At 36.7% G+C, this 16,253-nt stretch overlaps 4 protein-coding genes across 5 annotated transcripts; 2 read left to right on the top strand and 2 right to left on the bottom strand.

Moving 5' to 3' along the window:
- The first annotated feature begins 940 nt into the window (after positions 1 to 940).
- On the top strand, positions 941 to 4,360 carry LOC114714531 (uncharacterized). Of its 2 annotated transcripts, none has more exons than XM_028899278.1 (4): positions 941 to 1,741; positions 2,792 to 2,847; positions 2,938 to 3,130; positions 4,020 to 4,360. In XM_028899278.1, the coding sequence occupies exons 1-4, from the start codon at positions 1,049 to 1,051 to the stop codon at positions 4,356 to 4,358; spliced, it is 1,281 nt and encodes a 426-aa protein (XP_028755111.1). In that variant the 5' UTR covers positions 941 to 1,048; the 3' UTR covers positions 4,359 to 4,360. The 2 variants fall into 2 exon arrangements, with proteins under 2 accessions (XP_028755111.1, XP_028755118.1); XM_028899285.1 differs by having other exon boundaries at positions 4,023 to 4,360.
- Positions 4,361 to 5,778: 1,418 nt separating this feature from the next.
- On the top strand, positions 5,779 to 6,713 carry LOC114714506 (RING-H2 finger protein ATL79-like). The gene has a single exon (XM_028899250.1). It carries the CDS (start codon positions 5,905 to 5,907, stop codon positions 6,451 to 6,453), a length of 549 nt encoding a protein of 182 aa, XP_028755083.1. The 5' UTR covers positions 5,779 to 5,904; the 3' UTR covers positions 6,454 to 6,713.
- A 4,280-nt stretch (positions 6,714 to 10,993) lies between these two features.
- LOC114714497 (serpin-ZX-like) lies at positions 10,994 to 12,565 on the bottom strand. Its single transcript, XM_028899239.1, has 2 exons — positions 11,897 to 12,565; positions 10,994 to 11,465 (listed from the first exon to the last, which is right to left on the bottom strand). Exons 1-2 carry the CDS (start codon positions 12,460 to 12,462, stop codon positions 11,450 to 11,452), a joined length of 582 nt encoding a protein of 193 aa, XP_028755072.1. The 5' UTR covers positions 12,463 to 12,565; the 3' UTR covers positions 10,994 to 11,449.
- LOC114714544 (serpin-ZX-like) lies at positions 12,482 to 13,731 on the bottom strand. The gene is made up of 3 exons (XM_028899298.1): positions 13,129 to 13,731; positions 12,582 to 12,653; positions 12,482 to 12,487 (listed from the first exon to the last, which is right to left on the bottom strand). Exons 1-3 carry the CDS (start codon positions 13,648 to 13,650, stop codon positions 12,482 to 12,484), a joined length of 600 nt encoding a protein of 199 aa, XP_028755131.1. The 5' UTR covers positions 13,651 to 13,731.
- Between the last annotated feature and the right edge of the window lie 2,522 nt (positions 13,732 to 16,253).

Here is a 16,253-nt window from a genome sequence, read left to right on the forward strand (position 1 = left end):
GTTTCACTTTTCGCGGTACATGTTGTTTTCTCTTCCAACGGCATTCCAAACACGTCCTACTTTGTTTCTTAAATTCAAAGGATAGATGGAAGGTTAGATTTAATTTAAATATAAAAATCTTAATTTATTTTGTTTATCAAATTTATAATATTTTATTTAAAATATTTTTATTAATTATAAGGGCTAATCATAGTAATGTATGTGATTAAATGGAATAGTTTAGATAAATTAACACATATTTATTGTAAATAAATAATTTAATTAATTTTTTATCTTTTAAAATTAGTTAGCTAGTTTTTTATATTAGTGAGATGAGGTAGATATGATATTGTATTAAATTACTTAAAATAATAAAAAGTAGTTCTCATTTACGTTTTTTAAATTGACTTTTATCTGACTTTGCCCGTAGAAATGACATGGGTAATATAAAAATTAAAACATCATCATGCAAAGATCGTTAATTAACCTATGAATTTGCTTTTCGTTGTTTCCTTTCTCCTTCATATGTGGTTTGTCTGTACCGCTGTTTCATTTTGAAGATATAGAGCTTGTTTGAGATAGTATTTAAAAACATCTATAAGTATATTTTATTTAAATTGAAATAAAATTTTTTTTATATACTCACCTTATATTATGTGAAATACAGTTAAAATTTTTTTTATAAACTATTATAAACAGGTTATAGTTGAATTTTAATTGTTAACAAATAAAAAGTTAACTTTTCTCTTCAAAAAAAAAATTTGACCTTTTCCGAACGATAATTAACTAACTTTATAATCCAATCATGATAAGGCGATGGAGTTACGTGCGTGGTTGGATCCTATTTCTGTAAATAAGCTTTAAAGACGAGGCCTTTTTGTGTCCGCCACAACTACCCGAGAAAGAAAGTTCGCAAAATGACAATTACTGTTCTGTTCTTTCTTTAACGCAGATGCAGCACGCACATACTACAGTGGAGCCCCTTTTTCTGTCGCTCCTTGAAATACTCACAGAAAGCTCTTCTTTTTCTGTCACCCTTTGAAGCTCCCACAAATCTCACTGCCAAGCAATGGCGGAAGACGATGAAGACCAGCCTCAACAAGAGGACCTCTCCAAGCTCACCACCTCTTTCTTAGGCCTAAGCTTCTCTCTCTTTCTTGCATTTCTGCCCAGAAACGCACTTTCTCTTGTCCAAAACCTGCAATCTCGCCTGAGGGAGCTCTCGTTGAAGCTTTTTCAAGCTGAAGAGCAACTGAGAGTAATGAGATCGAGGAGGCAAGAAGATTCCAAGGCCAATGCAAGAGTCGTTGAGATTTTCGCTAGCCACCGCAACGCGTGGCAGGCGGAGGAGAAGCGGTTGCTTCACCAAATCGATTCCGCCACCGAAGAAATCGCGCATTTGAGGACCAAGGTTGTGGAATTCCAGAAATACGAGGCCGAATCGAAGGCTCGCATTGAGGAATTGGAGAGGGAGGTAAGAGAAAGGGACGAGATGCTTAGCTTCATGTCGAGGAGAGGTGGTGGGGAGGACGAAGGGGAGGAATTGGGTGGGTGTCAGACCAGGGACTACAGTGATGACGACCGTAGAGAGTGGTTTCAAAGGGACTCGAAGGAATGCATGCCTGGCACGAATAGCAATGCTGAGGAAGTCGATGTTTTCTATGAACAGAGTCAGAGGTATCTTCAGCTTGAAAATGGGTTTGATTCTGAATTTCTGGCTTCTGCTTCTAAGTTTTGGGCAGAAAGAGCCACACTCTGGCAGGTTTGAGCAATTTTCTCTCTCTCCCTCTCTTTTTGTTTCATTTCCTTCTGAGTTTCTTGCGAAAAGAAAACCTTAAAACTTAATTTGCTACTTTATAGTATAATTTATGGAAATTGGGTTACTTTCTCAGCTGTTGATCGAGGAATCATCCTTTCTTTACTGTTTCTGATGTGGGATTCTGGCTTGTGAGACCCTCCTACCACTTATTCTAGCTTCATGCTTTAGAATAATAATGGCTGGCCCAAGATTCCTTGATCACTTTGAAGTTCAAATTAACCCTGTTAACTTGTAAATGGTTGGGTTGAGAGGGAAATAATCTTCGTGGGCTCGGACAACCATTTTTAATTTGTCTCTTTCTGCCTCTTTCCTGATGCAACTTGTCCTTTGTCTGTTGATGTGTGTATAGGTTAGTATGCATTATATGACCCACTTTCAAATCACCAGGCAACAGGGTGCTAGTCCTTTTCTCTGCTCTCAACGTTATTAACTGGACCATCTTTATCTAGTGATGGATATCATTTTTATTTATTGTCTGGTGGCATGATTTTGCCAGTGCTTAAGTCATTTTTTTCTTTTTTTTTTTGACTGAATTTGTGGGCAAACTAGAAAAACAAGCCTCTTATCTTCCCTCACCAGTGCAAATATTTCTTCAAGAATAGCTGCATCACCAATAAAACTGATAGCTCAACAGAAGAGATTCGGTGCCTCTACTTGTTTCATTCCTCTCTTTGTTTTCCCCCCTTTTCTGCAGTCCCTGGAACCTTCTTGGGTGGTTCTTGAGGGTAGCTTTTCTGAGAGTCGCCAAGAGATGATCAGCTTCAATTGGATTGCTTAGATTAGCCTGAAGTTAGTATTAGTCTGCTTCAACTACTTGAAAAATCACAGCTTCGTAGGTCTAAATGACGGCTTTTCCCATCTCTAGTAAAAAGTTAACGCTCAAAAACTCGATTAACTTCACACCGCAGATATGTTTCGGCCAGAAATAAAGGCCATACTCTTTTTGGGTTGTATAAACTACTACTTCTGATCTTCGAATGTTAACCCTTGCAGGATGTGCAGTATGAAACCCATGAATCAACGTATAATATGAAGCATTTTGTGGCAAGGTAAATTGACAGTCTAAATGATGATAACTTTTGAGGCTTTTATTATCAATCTTCCAGTAATTGAAGGGCAAATGATCTTCTTTTACGCAGAAGGGAGTCCCCTTGGAAGGTAGATGGTGATTCAGCTGGAGTCTCAAACAAACTCAAATTACTTGAACAGGAGCTGTTAAATCTTGAGAACATTGGTAAGGGTGATCTATCGAAGGTGCCAACCTTAATGAGGAAGCAGGCTAAGAGATATCAAGCTCTTTCAGAGAAGATTGATGATTTATGCAGAAGAATAGTAAGTTAACTCCAACTTTACGACCAAAAAGTTCCAACTTTGTTGCTTTTGTTTCTATCTTCTTGTCATCTATGAAACTCCTAATCATTCTTCCGTGTTTTCTCTGAAACATTGTACCCTCCAGTTATTATCTTTTATCACTTGGGTTTTTGAACCCTGTGTCTTCTGATGGGTATCAAAAACCACGCAATAAAATTCTTGTCCTTGAGAAGTTGTGCCTTTGGGGAGGACAGGACAGGAAGACAAAGAATCTCGGTCATGCTCTAACAATAAGCTGTCTGTTATGTCAACCAGCTAATATCACTGATGAATGGTCCCAAAATGGTGTTCACCCAAGTTAATATCAAACTAGACTGTGGGTCCCATGTGTTGCCCTTGTCTAACCTGAGTCACATTGTTCATAGCTTAATGGAGTGTGCCTTCCTGTATGTAATGATATATATATACATATACATATGATTTATGCTCTATGGGCACATATTTACACAAATCTAAGCAGATCTGGATTGAGTCACATTGCCCCAACCGCTCATCTGTTTCTTTTATGTATAGTTAAATTCATGTGACTCTCAACAGTTTCCATCAAAAGGAGGTAAGGATGCTTAGTTTGCTAATGATCAAGACTCATAACAGAACCGAAACCATGTGCTTGGTGCAAGCATTTATAATATATATTGGACCACAAATCAAATGGGCACCAAATTTGTAAAACTTGAGAGATCTTTATCATCCATCCCACTTGCTAGTTTTTCCTTGTCTTGAAGAAAATTCACTTCCAAGTTCATGCTAGGTAGAGGCAACAACCACTTAACATGTGGGCTTTTTTTTCCCCAACTTGCCAATACATTGACATCTCATAACTTACCCTGACATGTGGTCTGTCTCATAGCAGGCAAGCGATCCATGTGAACCGACACTGAGTTCAGAATTTCGAACACAAAGGCAAACTGAGTTTTTGTTGGAGGCATTTCGGCTTCAGCAGAGAGCATCTGAAACGGGGCAGAAGCTGATTGAATTACAGAGTGAAGTTGGGAAGAGCTATTACAGGGAGGAGCTGGGGGGAACAAAGAGGTCATTAGACTCCATAAGGAACAACCTGAAAGAGATACAGAGGAATCTGGAGATATGGTTGGCCAGAATCATCGGAGATCTCGAAGGGATTCTGGCAAGGGATGGAGCATCTCGCGTAAGAGAGTATTATGTCTCCAGATATCCTTTTGTTCAGTAGCGGGAATGATCTGTGAGAGAAGAAGGGCCTCTTTTAACCTAACAAATCTGTTAATTTGGTATTCATAATGGAAGGAAGCCATAAAAGTGGTGGTTGAATGTGTTAGCCAAATGAAATTATATATAGCACCTGTGTTTTTTGTGGCATGGCCCTCCATCTCTATCACATTTCTTCTTCAGGCCACCCTTAAATTCTCCTTTCTATTTGCAGATTGAGCCACACACATTACACCAGTAAAAAGAACCAACAGATTGATCACTCCAATGTTCTGATAAATAGGCTAATTTTATGACTATTTTATTAAAATAAAGGAACTAAATAAATTGATGGCAAAAGAGAGAGTATGAACTAGGAGCAAATTTCGCTGGGTAAGTTACAACAAATACCTTTTGTGGTATTGTATGCTCTGAATGTTTGAGTTTTTTTATTGTCATGTCACCATTAATTTCTCTTCTTTCGCAACATCACAAATACAAGAACCATGCTTCATATGATATATGAATTTAATTATGTAATTATATTTTAAAATTGGATGTAAGCTTGGAAGAAGTTTTATTCGCTGGATGCTCTCGTACGTTCGCACGTGCAAGAAATTAGAGGCCTTGTTTTGTCATGTTTTGTTTTGTTTTTTTAAAAATATATTTATATATATAATGAAGTATATTATATTATTATGCACATATTTAAGTTGGAGAGAGAATCTGACGTCCCAATTGTTAACGACCATGCAAAATATGATTGCGCTATGGCTTTACGCAAGGAATTGGTCAAGTTTTTTCTGGCTTTTTTAAATATAAGGCTTATATAATTAATTTCTTATAGTATTAAATTGGTTGGTTGAGTACTTCATTGGGGGGAAAAAATGGTTGGGTGATTTATATATAAAATTGCTTATTTATTTTTATGTCGAATATTTCATTTGGTTTACGTGGAGGAAACGTCGAGAGCTATTCACACTCTTGAGTGTTGCCTGAAACAAAGACAAAGCGACTCATTGACGTTATTTATTTTATTTAATTTGATATTTATATAATTGAATAAAATAAAATAAAAACATAACTTCCTCCGAATAAAATTATCAGCCGACTAGTGCACTATGCCCACCTTTTTTTTTTTTTTCCTCTCCTACTTCTTTTCTTCCAAATTTCAAGACTATTTTTTTTTTAAAAAAAAAAGAGGTTAAGATCTAAATTTGCTGAAATTTTTTTTACAAATATTACACATTCAAAAGTTTTTTTTAGATGTAAATTTGTCGTAATAATAATTTTAAATCATAATAATATTACTTTTACTGAATATCAGCAGTCAATGTCATCATATTGACGCTAACAAAACTCTTAGTCTAACACTCTTAAATAAAAACTTAGGAGATAAATTTACACATTAAAAAAAAAAAATATATTAAACAATGAACGTTAACATCAGAACCAAAGAGACTATAACGACAGTCTTGCTGAATTCCCCGGGCCGGCTTCCTCTGCTTTATATCTTCAAATCTCATCCCTCTCAATCCAATACCACCGCTCTCTCTCACATCTCATAATCCATGGCCGACGATGGTCCTCCTCTCTTCAGCACCAACGTCTCCGTCGTACTCATCGCCGTGGGCTCCGCCGCCTTCGTCGTCACAATGTACCATCTACTTGCTGTTTGCTTCTGCGGCCACCAACTGACAGACCCTAACTCTGGCCAGCCGACTCCCCCCACCGGAGTAACTCCGCCGGCTTCGAGCATCATCGACGAGAGTTCGTTGGCGGAGCTAATTCCGGCACACAAGTACGAGAAGAAGATCGACGATAATGACTTGGAAGGTGCTCGCGAGGTGACCTGTGCGGTTTGCTTGGGAGATTTCGAGGAAGGCGAAGAGGTGAGAACATTGCCGGAGTGCTCGCACTCTTTTCATGTTCCTTGCATAGATATGTGGCTCTTCTCTCGCCTGAATTGTCCCGTCTGCCGCGCCGATGCCAAGCCGTCTCCGGTGGTTCTGAGCACCGTGTCGGAGTCCGTTCCCGGTGAATCGAATTCGAACGCGAATGACCACCGGATAGATATTGTGCAAAATGCTTTGGTCCACAGTGTCATGTTGCGACGGTGAAATGTCATCGCGTTTCTGCCGTAACGTCCCTTTGCCTTGCTTGCCCCACACACACGCACAGATGAATAGCATAAAAACATTTTTTTAAGAAAATAAAAAAATGCGTACAATAATATTATTAGATATATAATTTAATATCCATTCACTAAAACTTGACTGTGCATTAACTGAATTCTTGAAATTGGAATGTGTTGAAAATGCATGATGGGAAAATAACATTTACGTAGGGAGCCCTGCTAGACTGGAAATTGTTTGAATCTGATGCGGGCGTGTTTGGCTGAGCTCGGCCAGGCCTCGGATCTGTTCGGGTGAGAGCTTCTGAATCCTTAGGGGGAGGCCAAAATTCTAAAAGCAATTTCAATTGGATTATTTAATTTGTGTACATTTTCTTAAGAATTTTGATAAAGAAATGATGATTAGTTACGCCATGAAATTAAATAGAAGCAAAAGACGAGGTGGGGGCATGGAGGAGATATTTCATATTTGTGGCCCAGGAAGGCGACAAGTGCGGCTGAATCTATGAATAGATGAAAAAGTTGGGTCGGCGGGTGGTAGTGGGTGAACGTTGTTTCAAGCTCAGTAAAAGCCTCCTATATATCTCTATGTTCCGATAAAAATTAATTTCAAATTTAAAATACTTGACAATACTCTGAGTTATATATTTATATATATATATATATATTAAAAAAACAAAGCCTCCCATGTGCATATACTCCCCCTTCCTCATTTCATAATTTAAGTAGCTTCTAGAAGAATGACTTGATTCAAAATATAAGTCACTTAGTGAGTAATTAATGCTTATTTGTTAATTTTATTCCTACAATTAATGCTACAATATACTCTTCTAGTCCTATATAGGGTAGAGAGAAAATATTTTTTGGTCCTATTTATAGGGTATTGAGAGAAATTTTTTATATAAATGTATAATTTTACCCTCATTTATTATTGTGTTGACTTTGTTGATATGAGGTATAATGTATATTAAATAGAGATAAAGTTAAAAAGTCATTAAATTTTAAATGAGAGTTAATGAAGTTTAAGGTTTTTCTTGATCTGTGTGAAACATGTTAGAAGTGACTTATAAATAGGATCAGAGGAGTAACTCATTGTATTTTTTTCTCTCATTCATTACCTCGTTTAATATGGGTAAAGTTAGAAAAAATTTTCAAATTGGGATAGTTTTAATGAGTTAACTATCCTTTTTTTATATTGATGAATTAGTTAAAGTGACTTACATGATGAAACTGATGAAGTACTTAGTAGGGTGCTGTGGCAAATTGGTAGTTCAATGAAATCCATGTGTTGCATAATTAACAACATAATCTAATTAGCACCACAAGAGTTAATCAGCTCCGTAACAAGGGGACCTAATGATTTAATCACACCAAATGCCAATAAAAGAAGCCCACCCCGCATCTCAATATTCACAACTTACTCATCATAATCAAAGTGCCCAACCAATAAACACAACCAAGAGTGACTCATATTTAGTTGTGCATACGAAAATTCAACGCTTAAGAGGATCCCGATGCTTTATTAAATTCGATTAACTTTATTCGATTACTCTAAAGGATTTGATTTTGTTTGTCAGCATATCATCAAGTTGACTTCACACATTGAGGCTTTTGATATGTAGAATCTTATGCCAATTTTAGAAATTGACGCCTGATGAATGGCTTGGAGTTTGACAAATGAGTTAAATCATTTTCAATTAACGAGTGACATAATTTAATAGAAGTTACTCTATATAAATATGCATATGTATCGTTTTCACTTTTCACTAGGGCAAATATTAATTTGATAAAACCTTATCTTAAATTTTACTTAGGTAAAAGGGCTTGTGTGAGGAGAACGCTTAATAAAATTATTAAATGAGACCTTCTAGTTAACAATGTATCTAAAGACTTAGGATCCGTTTGGTTCGATTACATACCAGCCTGACAATGCGATGCAATCAGATGTCATGCGATGCAATGTAATATTTATTACCACAAGTTTGTTTGGTATATTAATTAGGAAAGAAGAGTTTTATATTTAATTAAATAGATATAAAAATACAAGGACCAAAATAGCCCCATCCGGAAAATAAAATCTCTCTCCTCCCTTTTCTCCCAAAGTCGTCCTTTCCTTCCTCTCTGGAAATGGTAACTTCAAATCAGCAAATCAAAACCAACACAAATCAATTACCATGATTTGAAAATAGATTAAACAAAACATAAATCTCACACAAACACACACACACACACACAACCCATTTAGAACATTTTCAAAGCGTAGAACAAAAAAAGGCATTCATGGAGCAATGAACCATATCTCTCAACCCACCGTAGATATAGACAAATTGAAAAGCATGGTCCACCCACACATGGGTCTTGTCAAAGATCAAAACAAAATCATCATCAACCTTACACTGACTCTTTGACAGTAAATGGATGCAACATTTAGAACAAATGAAATCACAAATTTGCATTTTGGGATGGGAAGGCCCAAAAAAATTACAAGCAGGGTGACTGTTGCTCTTTGAAAATCATTTACAAAACTCGCGATCATTGTTGAACTCAATAATTTGATTAGTGACAGTAGATTGTTGCTTCTCATAGATCATTCAAGGAAGGGAATGGCAGTTCGATGATGGAACAAGAGTGTCCAATCCAGGTCGGGGGGTTTGATGTTAGTGAGATAGGAGGTGGATTAGAGCAAGAGGTGTCACCAGTAGTGGTGTTGTTAATGATAGAGTGGATTTGGCCGAAAGAGGAAGGAAAGTCGATGAGGATCAAAGAACGTACTAAGGGTATTTTTGACATGAGGTGATGGTATAGGGCAGTAATGAGGATTCATACGGGGAAGTCTATGAAGCCTCATTACCAAATTTTATGCAATCATTATTACCACTGCATCATTAAAAGTCCAACCAAACGCATACCTCATGGTAATGGGATTTGAATTACCACTGGATTACCATTACAGAGCCGTAATGTAATTCAACCAAACAGGCTCTTAGATGTTGATAAAGTACAATAATATCATGCAATCTATATAGCTGACTCCATTTAGTAAGATAAGACGTGTTATTGTTGCTATTACAACAGGGCGGGTGGGCATGTTTAATTCCCATAAGGAAGATATCTCTATGTTACTCATTTTATCTTAACTAACATTTGAAAATTAATAAACATAAAGGTAATAATGCATTATTGATTTGGTTGCTACCATTTGGTAGGGAGCACAAGGAAACAAAACCAATCAAGCAATGACATTTGCAAAATACCATATTAATTGGTAGATCAAGCATCACTTTTTTTCTTGATATTTTAAAATTTTAAGTGTCTGAATTAGAATATTATAAATTTTAGTTTCTTTATGTGTCATTTTCCAATAAACAATGTAATAATTTATCTTATGTTATAAAACTGACTTGGAAAGCAGTAGAAGTATAGAGAAATGAGAATAGACAAGAGAAAGTCTTCCTATATGTTTTTTTTTAAAAAAAAAAACTAGCATTTACTTCTCGGGAGAGAATTTACTTCCTTCTATCATATCTAATATATTTTTATGCAAAACAAATTTTGTATACTTAACTAATTTGATTTAATTTCAATAAAATTTAATTACAATACTACCTCCGGTCCTTATTATAAGACCCCATTTGACTTTTTGTTTGGTCCTAATTATAAGACCCCAATCCATTTTGTCTCTCATATTTATGCATTTTTTCCAAGATAATCCTTCTAATAATGATAGTTCTAGCCAATATACTTAATTAGCAAGGATATTTTAGGAAGGACAACACTTATTTATTACAAATAACTAACTTAACTTACTTCCTTAATCTCTTCAAATAAGTCAATTGGGTCTTATAATTAGGACCGGAGGTAGTATTACTTATCACCAATGAAGATAATGATAATGCAAATTACAATAATGCTATAATAATTATAACAATGAGGAGAATATGAAATAAATAATTCAAATTACAATATACAAAATTGCACCTCTTTTAATTAACTTTTCACATTATTTTCACTTAGGTTTATATGACTCAAGATTTTCTATTAAAAGCATATACACTTCTGATTTGAATTGCTTCAAGAAAAATTCAAGAAAACTTGTATCTCCAAGCCGCAAAGGAGTTGAGTAAATGATGACGTGAACCTTCAAGTTTAGTATGCTGAAAATTAACATTCTACGAGGCGGGCAAAATATCCCAAATTGAGAACGTGCGTCCGTGCGTGTGTGTGTATTAATAGCATTAGGGATAGATGTCCAGGTCAAAATGTAATTATTTATCTCGTCCTCAAAATGAAGTTGGAGTTTATTCTCGTCCTTTATTTTCCTCATTGGATCTTTGGGTAGAAATTAAATTATGGTTTTAAAAGTATTTTTACGGTATACAAAATAAATATGTGAAAAAATTTATTTTGTTTTGCGAAAAAGTACTTCTGAAAAATACTTTTAAGTGCTTCTAAACACCCTTTTAATTTGAGGTTTGCCTTCTTCGATCTCATTCTCTGCTTTCCCTTCTTTTTTTTTCCGCCCTTGCTCATTCATCATATAATTTTGCCAACTAGGATGACTCAATGATGACTGGCTTTGATTTATGGATGATAAAGGATAAAAATACAAGTGATTCAAAAGTTAAGGACAGACAAGTGAGTCAAAAATTTAAGAACTGAACTTTATCAAACCATACTTGAGATTGAGTTTAAAAGACTAAAAAGTTAATTTTTCTAAAAATGTTATCATAATTATGAATTTCACATGACACGTGTTGATTACCTTTGTGATTGTGAATTTTACCTGACATGGATTGATTTACCTTGTCGCCTGTCTTGTGCATTTGTGATTGCTTCTTGCTCATGTCAATCTGTTAAATTTGTGGGATGCAGAAAATGTTGGTTTACGGTATTTTCTCATGGAAGGGCTATGGCAACATAACGAAGGCGAAGTTGCTACTCCTTCATTCTTCAAATTGCCGACGCTTAAAAAATGTTATCATCTATGCATTCTTAGAACTATTCACATGCAAAAACTACCAATGAATGAATCATATTAAACGGTAAAGTCATGTGATTTATTCTCTGTCATAGAAAAATAATAAAAATACGACTTAAGGAGAGTCAGAAAAATAATAAAAATACTACTTAGGAGAGTCAAACATTTAAATTTAAGAGTTAATATAAATTTTGGTCCTTCATATTTGTCTACATTTTGGTTTTAGTTCCTCTAAGTTTTAAACTACAGGTTTTCGTCACTCAAGTTTCTTTTCATTTAAAATATTAGTCCTTATAACCCAATAAAAACTTGGACCATTTTGCCTCTAAAAAAACCAAAACCTATAGTTTGAAATTTGAGGGACTAAAACCAAAATAAGGATAAATTTGAGAGACCAAAAGTTATAAATTACAACTTATTATAACGATGACACATAACATAGGAACACTACCTTGGGAAAGGACTGAGCGTCATCCTAATTGCCAACTCTGTTCTGGCCATGAGAATATCTCCAAACCCTGCTAGGCTCCCAACATGAAGGAGGGTTGGGATGTAACCTTTAGAGCGTATTTTTATTCTAGGTAGACGCGGCAAACGTGGTGGACACCCAGACATTACTATTGCAGCGGTGGCTGTTGCAGCTTGGGTCCCTTGTTCGTTTATTTCGATGAATGACTTCTGAAATATGTTGGAAACATATAACCTTCGACAACCAAAAGAACTAAACATTTCTGTCAACTCTCCTTTAGAGAATGGCGATGTTACCCCAAGTTGCCTCAGCACATGGGAAGCCTCCACCTCAGAAGAATTATCAAATTTTGGGGTCATGCAGCCACATACATTCATTAAGGTTTCAGTAACATGGTATCTACGCCCATGTTCAGTATCTACAGGCGGATAAACGAAATGCATCTTGACTTGGCGCTTATCTTGACTTTGCTTTTTATATGTTTGATTGAGGAATTGACAACCATCCTTACCATATTCATTCCTCTTGGCAGTCATGAAGGAAGCCATCTCGACATTTTCAATGTCCTCAAAGCTTTCGAAACGATCTTTGTCCTCATCCCATGCTCCTTTGAAGTAGAGTGCATTTGTAAAGACGAGCTGGACTGAGTTGTTGAGAGACTCCTCACGAATAAGGTTTTAACCAGGCCATTTGTCTCATTTTCCACCCAGGAATTAATATTTTGCCTCACATCAAGAGCCTGCACAAAATAGCCATTTCATAAGCACTTCAAGAGAACAATAAGTTGTTGCATGTTCTTGATTCCCTTTAATTTCCTTCCTTATCTTAGATATATAAGATTAAAAGAAACATATACTCCAACAGAGGTTAACAAGTGGACACACATGAAATCCTTGTATTTGAACCTAGCTCACAAGCACCTCTCGTGCCACTCCACATTTACAATTTACAACGGTTATAATCATTTAAGAAGAATATAAACGGGCTGCACATATCATGCATCAATCAATATAAGAACTAATGAGATGATTTAGGAGACAAAACAAGGAGAGAAGGAGAGGGGATAATTTGGAGTTGAAACTCAATGAAGTTGATGCAGAGATAGAGAGCATGGCACACAGGAGTCAACCAAAGGGAATAGAACCTGACAATGTTATGACTAATGTAACATTTAAATTTGAGTTAATTAAAGATATTGAGTAAAAAAAAATTACCTTGGTCTGAAAGTCCACTGGGTTCAGAGCGGTTTTATAATCAGAGTTGAGAATCTCTTTAAAAGAGGGCTTGAGAGTAAGGGGTTGATTATGCCACAAGGCATTGGCGCAACGCATACGAGGGCCGACGGCGGGATCACCATCGGCACAGATGACGTCGGAAATTTGGGAGGCTAAGTGATTGAGGCGATCGACAGAATCGGTGTTGAAGAATTTGAGAAGCTGACGGAGGGTGGAACCGCCGGAGCCAGCGGCAAGGAGGCTGAGCACCACTTGGAAGGACAAGGGTGAAACTACCTTGTTTTCGGCTATTTTTCCGTCCATAAGTAGACACTTTCCGAACATCGCCGATTTCTCCAATACGGTGGGATGTTCCGTAGTTTCCCGACCTTCTCCTGTTCTGCTGTTGTAAGAAGCCGTTTGGTTTGCCGAAACTGGGCACAAGGAGAAGGAAAGGACACCACTTTCCAGCCATGGAGTGATGGAGAGCCGGTTCCTGGGATGAAGGAGATTTAGCCGCATTATGGAGAGCAGTTCAAACCCAAATGCTTGTTTTCGAGACTTTTTGCGGTGCTTAGGGCTTGGGAAGGGGCAAAGCTGCGAAAGCAAAAGTCCGGGCGAAAGTAAAACTCCGGTCAAAAAGTTAAGCGAAAATTTTAATTAAATTTATTTAAAATATTAAAATTTAAATCTATATCTAGATAACCTAAACATGTATGATATAAAGTAATCAGGCCAGCCACCTATGCATATCGGCTCCCCTCACAATGTTACTGTTCATATAAACCGGCTTGGAGCATTGATGTGTTAGGAAAGTCTATGCAAAGGTTACGTGTCTAAAGGGTTTCCGGTTGCCTTTTTTATCGCTTTCTCAGTCCCAAGTATTATATAACGGTGAGAGCCTCCTAATTCATTCATAACCGTAATATCTTCTCTCATGTCTCCTTCCTTCCACTGCATTCATCTCCATCCTCTATCTAACCTCTCATGGCTTTTGAGCATGACAGACTCGATGAAGTTGCCCCTTCTGCAGAGAATTGGCAAGTGGTTGTGAAGGTAGACCGCCTGTTCATGAGGTCTGAGTACCATGTAACTGAGAGGGACTTTGGATTCCCCCAAGAGGCTGATCTCTCGATATGATAGTATTGGACGAGGATGTCTGCCACTTTCGTTTATGATTCATGCGTATTGGTTTTTTTATCAGTTTTCTGCACATGTGGATAAGCTTCTCTTTATCCTTTCTATGAGGCATACTAGGATGCTACTTAGGATTGATGGGGATAGGCTGATAAATCATTTCTTTAACGTCCTTCTCAAGGGGAAATGTTTATCATCCAATACATCACCGCGGGTGTTGGTGGTGAGGACATTCATCAGAAGCACCGTACTTCTTCATAGCACATTGGTCCAGAAGCGTAATTTCCTGTGTTCCTGCCTGCTACTTCAAACACTGTTTGTCAACGCTATCAGCAGGGAATCTTCTTCTGGTTGCAAAGTCAGAGGTAAGTGTAGAACATGTTATTCGTCACACCCGCAAACTTCAAACACGTATCATATTTTGCTACATAACTGTGTTATTATTATTTGTTTTTTCACCAGATGTCGATGGTCCGCTAATGAGTATCGAGAAGGGTAAATGGGGAAGGCAGAAGGGGATGGTCACATATCTGTTGACCTTTGTCATAAGAGACACTCAGTGAGCTAATCTCATGTTGACCATCTATTTACTTATATACATGATATGCTTGTGTACTTAACGCTGATGTTGGCTTATTTCAGGAGAGACAGGCTCAGGCGTCCTTTATGGAGACTCAGCTGAAGAGGCTTGGAAGAGTTATCTTCTTCTAAAAAAGATGCATACACTCGTGACTCTGGTCAACTATGCTGAGGTGAATAGGCAGCAAGGTATGGTCATAGTGTAGGATGCATAATTGTTTGGGTTATGCATGTTTATGGCCATCACATATAGGGAATGTTTCTGCCAAGAAATAGGCTTTTGGTTTTCGATTTTTATCCAAAGTCATGTATTCGATGGCCAAGCTTAATGTATTTTTACAATCCATTGACGTCTAATGTAATGGCTATATCAACTACAATCAATGTTTAGGTATTTTAGACCAGTGTGACTGAATATTAACTGTGAAGGTATGATTTACAGCTAAATAGCTAATGCCTTTGCTTGTCTACGGACATTATGAGACCATAGTATTCCTTAAAATAAGTGTAATGCATGCTCAAGAAAGTAAGTGTTTTCTGAAGAACACACGTGTTAATTTTTTAATCAGCATGCAGATAGAAAAGAACATCGACTTCATATACTGAAACAGTTTTTTTTTTTGTTATTACCCACTGGTCATCGCCTTTGGTTTTCCACTAGATTCATATGTCCTTTTTTTTTTTTTTTTGCTACGGTTAAATACAGAAGTCAGTAAGCAGCACATATTTTTCTTGTCAATTACGTACCAAATCAGAATATAATTATTATTAAAATTGGCATGCTTTTGATTTGTTAGTGGTTGTTGATATGTAGCTGTCAGTAATTGCAGACCATGGTTTCTGGAACAAGTATTATTATAAGTCTAATTACTTAACATGTTATAATCTCAAATTAAACAGCATATCATGTCCAACCTTGCATGAACATAAACCATGGGATTTTGGTCATCATTATGCAGTTGCTTTCCCACCTGTCTGTCAGTCTCATTGGTCTTTACAGATGCATGTTTTTTCCCACCTAAACTTCTGAAATTGATTGCCAACCCGATATACATGATATGGAAGGCCATCGTGAAGATTTGGGATATGCATTTATCAGTACACAAGCTTCCATTTTTTATGCTGGTGCACCTTTGGTTAGTGTGTTCATCCTTGCGTCGTGCTTCAAGAACTATTTGAGTGTCTTGAAATATGATGCTACCTCACCAACTTGGTCCAAATGGAAGGAATTTGGGTATCTTAAGCATCATGTTCCAGATTTAATATTTAAAGTGATATATATAAGGAAAAATATTATTGGGAGGAGTCTCCGTTACGGTGTCTGACAGTATCTTGAGAGATTAGTCTCTTATTATTTAGGTAGGAAGATTCTGGGAAACTAAAAAAGCAAAATATGATGAACTATCACG

This window comes from Neltuma alba, unplaced genomic scaffold (genome assembly GCF_004799145.2).
Source record: "Neltuma alba isolate B1F8T4 unplaced genomic scaffold, ASM479914v2 tig00001960_pilon, whole genome shotgun sequence".
Taxonomy (NCBI): domain Eukaryota; kingdom Viridiplantae; phylum Streptophyta; class Magnoliopsida; order Fabales; family Fabaceae; genus Neltuma; species Neltuma alba.

Coding starts and splice junctions, on each gene's coding strand:
- LOC114714531 (XM_028899278.1), top strand. CDS start 1,049: ATGGCGGAAGACGATGAAGACCAGCCTCAACAAGAGGACCTCTCCAAG. Junction 1,742..2,791: donor AAAGAGCCACACTCTGGCAG/GTTTGAGCAATT, acceptor TAACCCTTGCAG/GATGTGCAGTATGAAACCCA. Junction 3,131..4,019: donor ATGATTTATGCAGAAGAATA/GTAAGTTAACTC, acceptor TCTGTCTCATAG/CAGGCAAGCGATCCATGTGA.
- LOC114714506 (XM_028899250.1), top strand. CDS start 5,905: ATGGCCGACGATGGTCCTCCTCTCTTCAGCACCAACGTCTCCGTCGTA.
- LOC114714497 (XM_028899239.1), bottom strand. CDS start 12,462: ATGGCTTCCTTCATGACTGCCAAGAGGAATGAATATGGTAAGGATGGT.
- LOC114714544 (XM_028899298.1), bottom strand. CDS start 13,650: ATGCGGCTAAATCTCCTTCATCCCAGGAACCGGCTCTCCATCACTCCA. Junction 12,654..13,128: donor CAGTGGACTTTCAGACCAAG/GTAATTTTTTTT, acceptor TATTTTGTGCAG/GCTCTTGATGTGAGGCAAAA.